The sequence below is a fragment of the Triticum urartu genome, chromosome 5A, assembly GCF_056163025.1.
Source record: "Triticum urartu cultivar PI428250 chromosome 5A, HENAU_Tu73, whole genome shotgun sequence".
Classification (NCBI taxonomy): Eukaryota; Viridiplantae; Streptophyta; class Magnoliopsida; order Poales; family Poaceae; genus Triticum; species Triticum urartu.
Genome location: NC_141877.1, coordinates 25,069,598 through 25,074,590, shown reverse-complemented (window position 1 = coordinate 25,074,590; position 4,993 = coordinate 25,069,598). Strand labels below are relative to the sequence as shown.

General features: G+C 42.7%; 1 protein-coding gene across 2 annotated transcripts; it reads right to left on the bottom strand.

The window, feature by feature from the left end:
* Positions 1-1,091: 1,091 nt before the first annotated feature.
* LOC125507247 (receptor-like protein EIX1) lies at positions 1,092-4,777 on the bottom strand. Of its 2 annotated transcripts, none has more exons than XM_087525342.1 (2): positions 3,818-4,777; positions 1,092-3,643 (listed from the first exon to the last, which is right to left on the bottom strand). In XM_087525342.1, exons 1-2 carry the CDS (start codon positions 4,698-4,700, stop codon positions 1,341-1,343), a joined length of 3,186 nt encoding a protein of 1,061 aa, XP_087381468.1. In that variant the 5' UTR covers positions 4,701-4,777; the 3' UTR covers positions 1,092-1,340. The 2 variants fall into 2 exon arrangements, with proteins under 2 accessions (XP_087381468.1, XP_087381467.1); XM_087525341.1 differs by having other exon boundaries at positions 1,092-3,684; positions 3,841-4,777.
* Between the last annotated feature and the right edge of the window lie 216 nt (positions 4,778-4,993).

The following is a 4,993-nucleotide window of genomic DNA, read 5'->3' as shown; positions in this document are numbered from 1 at the left end:
GACATATACCGGAGGCGGCAGTGTCCGTGACGCGGATGTGGCAGCCCAGCGTTGGCCCGAGCGGAGAAGGAAACCGGCGGGTCGATCTGGTCTAGGCATTGACAACAGACAAAGAGATCTATCGAGGCGAAGTGGCAGATATTAGCAACTGGAGCAGCGCCGATGGCAAAGAGGAAGGCAACAGCGGCCGGCAAGGAAAGCAATGGCGCCGTAAGATTGGATCGGGAGGGCGAGTTGCGCGCTCGAAAAAAATAACCTAAGCTCTGATACCAAGTTTGGAAAGCAATTTATCTTTATTGAAGGCTCAAGGGGCATATATATATATATTACACATGACTTGAGGTGTAAGGAAATCAAACATAGACTAATAAAAACTTTTAGACCAATACAAATACTCCTTAACAGTTTGATCAGAATCTTCATCACCACAATCGTACGGCCCTAATACTGACAAGCTCGTAACCTGAAGAGAAAAATGAGACAAGAAACCAGCATCTACACATAATGTACTCTACTTTGGCGGTCTCCGTAGAAACTGTTTCATGATTGTGAATCTGTAACACGCCTCTGACCGTCCTGCCTCAGAAGAGGAATTAATATTAGTTCTCTGTGAAGTACTCTGTACCAAGCAATCTTAATATACCTAAATCACTTACGAATATCAGTTACTTTCAATTTACCCATACGCTTCAGTGCAGCAAAAGTTCAGAAGAACTGTACAAGCACTTGATTACCAGAGAAAACCCAATGGAGTGAAACCAATAGATGCATAAATTGGTTTCTGCAAATGGTAAGAGGAAAACTTCATCCATACAAGAAGTCTGAATGCTCCACACAACCGATTAGAAAGCAGCACGTCAGGACCAAATGCAGTTCTAAACATCATCATGTGAATTGTACTCTTGAGAACGGGAGTACATAGCAAAGTAGAGGATTATAAGCTCAAGTTTTGCAAGAATTTCCATCATTTATTTGGTCTAGATGAAGAATCCATTGCAACAACAACAATGAAAATTAACTCATCCCGGTCGCAGAAATGAGTTCAAAATATTTAGAAAAAGAAGCTCATGATTACAGTCCATAACAATAGTAAAGTCTTACATGTAACGGGATATTTGAACAACACATAATTCTTGCATGTACCACCATAATTATACAATAATGATGTCATAAATGTATCAGAAGAACTAACATCTTCATCTCTATTTAGAGGTATAAACAAGGCACATGATAAAACATATGGTGCTGGAGATCTTCCTCGCCCTGGTTAATTGGTAGTCGAGAGCTCCCACTCAATGGGTTGCAGCACAGACATTGACCCCTTCAGAGGAAAAAAGTGCTTACTCTGTGGCTGTGTTCTTTGCGAAGCTTGCCCACTTCACAACCACAAATACATAGACTTGATCATACACCTCATCGAAGAGCCGGAAATAAGCAATTCTCCATGTCCTCTTGAACAACAATGCAAAAAACACCACCCAGAGTCCCACCACAAGTCCCAGCACAAGACCAAAATGAAAGCTCAGTGGATCAAACTCTTGCTTGTTGCTACCGAGATCACCATGGATAGAAGTAACATTTCCTGAACAACCTCTGTGCAGAGGAAGCCCACAAAGTCCACTGTTGCCGATGTATATAAGTGAACGGTTATCCGAATTAAGGGTGTCAAGTTGCCGGCCAGAGGGTATCCTTCCAGATAAGTTGTTGTAAGACAGGTTCAAGGCCTCCAACAATGTCAGACTTGACAAGCTCGACGGGATTTCACCAGAAAGCTTGTTCTCAGAGAAGTCGAGAGATACCAGTGATTGCATGGCCCCAATCATGTCTGGAATTGGTCCACTCAATTTGTTTGATGATAAATTCAAGTTCATCAGTGCAGCAAGGGAAGTGACGCCTGTAGGGATTTCACCGGTCAAAGAGTTACCTGATAAATCAATGCTCACAAAATATGCAAGTGTTGTACCATACAAAAGCTGCTGTCCTTTTGTAACTACTGACAATATTTCTCCAAGGTGACCAGCTCCCATACCGACCGGGCCGTCAGTTTCTCTAGTTGCCATATACATATCATACATATCCATGAATTCCTTTTGTACTGTTTTCATAAGTGTTAGGTTCAATAGATGCCAAGGTATTGCACCAGAGAAATTGTTGCATGATAGATCCAAGTATTGAAGGGACCCAAGGCTTGTTATGTTGACTGGAATATTATCAGAAAATGCATTGTGGCCCAGTAGAACAAAACGTAAATACTCCAGATCTCCTATCCATGTAGGCAATCTTCCAAAGAATTTGTTCCATGCAAGATCCAAGAACTTTAAATCTGGGTTATTCTGCAAAAATGCTGGGAACTTTCCTGATAAACTGTTGTTACCGAGCAGAAGATATTGCATTTTTTTAATGCCAAAGCACTGAGGAATTTCACCCTCCAAAAAGTTGTTTGACAAATCCAGATACAATAGCTGTTGCAATTTGCAAATAGATTCTGGAATGTACCCACCAATTTGATTTGAATAGATAAGCAACATTCGAAGTCGGCAGGCTTCAAAATTTGATGGTATTCCTCCTGAAAAGTTATTGTTGGATATGTCTAACATAGTGATATTTGTGAGCAATGAAGGTATTGACCCGGTGAGCCGGTTTGAACTTAGGTAGAGTTCTTCCCAAGCCATTCCATCCATATGCGCTGGCAAGCTTCCACTTATTTGGTTGTTAGAGATGTTGAGATATGTTGACTGTGAAAATGTATACCAAAACCAATTAGGAAACTTGTCCTCTAAAGCTGTGCTCGAAATATCAAGTGAATCGATTCCCCGCAGCTGCTGAAGCCAAGTTGGAAAGAGAGGACCCATTTGACAAGATGAAAAAACTGCAGACTGTAGACTAAAAGGAGAGCGCCAATTTGAATCAACTACAATCTTTAAATTATTGGACGACAAGTCTATTGTCTTCAAACATTGTAGATTTGCAAAGTGCTCTTCCGTGATCACACCATTAAGGCTGTTTTTGCTTAGGTCCAGATCAACCAGATTCTTCAGAGAACCTAATTCAGTGGGTACACTTCCATTGAAGTGATTACTGGAGAGGTCTAGGAAGGTCAAACAAGTTGAATTCATAACTTCTGGTGGTATTGATCCAGTAAGTTTGTTGTCTTCAAGAAAGAGGAACGCCAAATGCTTCAATTTTCCAAGCTCGACTGGTATACTTCCAGTCAAGTTGTTGTGGCTCATGTCCAAATAAGTCAGAGCAGTAAGGCCACCAATTTCAATTGGTATCCTATTGAGTCGATTCTGTCTGAGATCAAGATTGGTTAAATGCACCAACTTCATAAGCCCTGGCGGTATAAGCTCAACAAAGTTGTTGCTGGACAGGTCAAGCACACTCAAGCTGCTGAATTCCCCTATAAAATTTGGTAGGGTCCCAATGAATCCGTTTCCATGGAAATGCAGCTCCATCAATATTTCCCATGTGCATTGCGGCAACCCCTCCATCAACACCTCTATATCTCCAATCATAAAATTTCGAGAGAGGTCGAGGATTTCCAAACAGCAAAGATTTTTAAGAAGATTTTTAAGGTTTCCAGTCTTATTCAGATTGTTGTCTGACAAATCAAGTACCTTGAGTGATGTCATGTTTCCTAGTGCGCCAGGAAACTTTCCAAATAGAGCAGTTTTAACATGGTCCCTCTTACCCCCTCTTTTCACATGAGAGGTAAGAGTATAAAATAGATCTTAGCCGTTGATCTCATCAATAAATGGCTTGATTGACTCTTACCTTCTTACCTCACATGTAAAAAAAGGAGGTAAGAGGGACCATGTTAAAATTTGCCTTCCAAATAACTGATTTCCACGAAGACTGAGGTATTTGAGGCTCATCACTTTCCAAAACCAACTTGATGCAATTGAGTGGTCTAAATAATTCCAGGACAGATCAAGCTTCTCGAGTTTCGTGAGGTTAAGGTAGGGAAGCGATTGGCTTGCATCATCAAGTGAACAGTAAGCAAGATTAATAACCCTTAGAGATGGAACCATATTCAAGGTACAAGGCCAGTCAGCTATCCTTGAGAGATTTATTCTGCTCATGCCAAGGTACTGCAGCAATGGTAGTTTTGTTAACCAGGTGATGTCCGTTGAGTAGATTTCAGAATAACCCTGACCAAGGTCGAGATGATGCAACTTAGACAGGTTACCAAGCTGAGAAGGAACTCTACCAGTAAATGGCATGCCAGTGAGGTTAAGATATCTCAAGTTCCCCATGGAGCCCAAGAACCAAGGAATAACGCTATTTGGCCCCAAACAGTTCATGCTAAGATCCATGTGCTCTAGATGCTTCAAGGAAAGGAGAGAGGGACTTATCTCGCCGACCAATGAATTAGCATCATCGCACACATCATAGCGATCAAGGTCCGGACTTGTATTGCGAAGGTGAAGCTTGATGACATGGCCTGTCTGGTTGTTGCAGCTGATGCCCCTCCACCGGTAGCAATCCTGTCCGTGCCATGACGCGAGGGCATGATCGCCGTCACTTGTGATGCCCTTGTGGAAGGAGAGCAAGGCGGCCCTCTCGGCTGGGATGCAGCCGCCGCCATGGGCATGCTGATGCACCACTTGTGAAGATGAAGCGATGCTTATGGCGATGAGGGTAGTGAACAAGAGATGCATCTTGGAAGAACAACAGCTGAGTAGTTGGGGAAGCATCATACGGGCTAGATCTGTATATATGCTACAGGCTTAGTGTTACTAGTATTCAGCTATGTAGCAGAGACATACTACCAGGAACGTTCGGCCATACTACTAAGCCCCACGGGGTCTACGGTCAAAGTCCCAGTCATGCAATTTTGTGACTAGAACTAGAATGTGGTGGGAGTTGCCTGCCTGCAATCACACGCCACTGTCAAGGTCACTACTCAATATTGTTTGTTGTATATGCACGTCGCACTCTGGACTTGAGCAGGCCAAAATCGAACACAACTGCTCCACAGCCCCGGGATTGC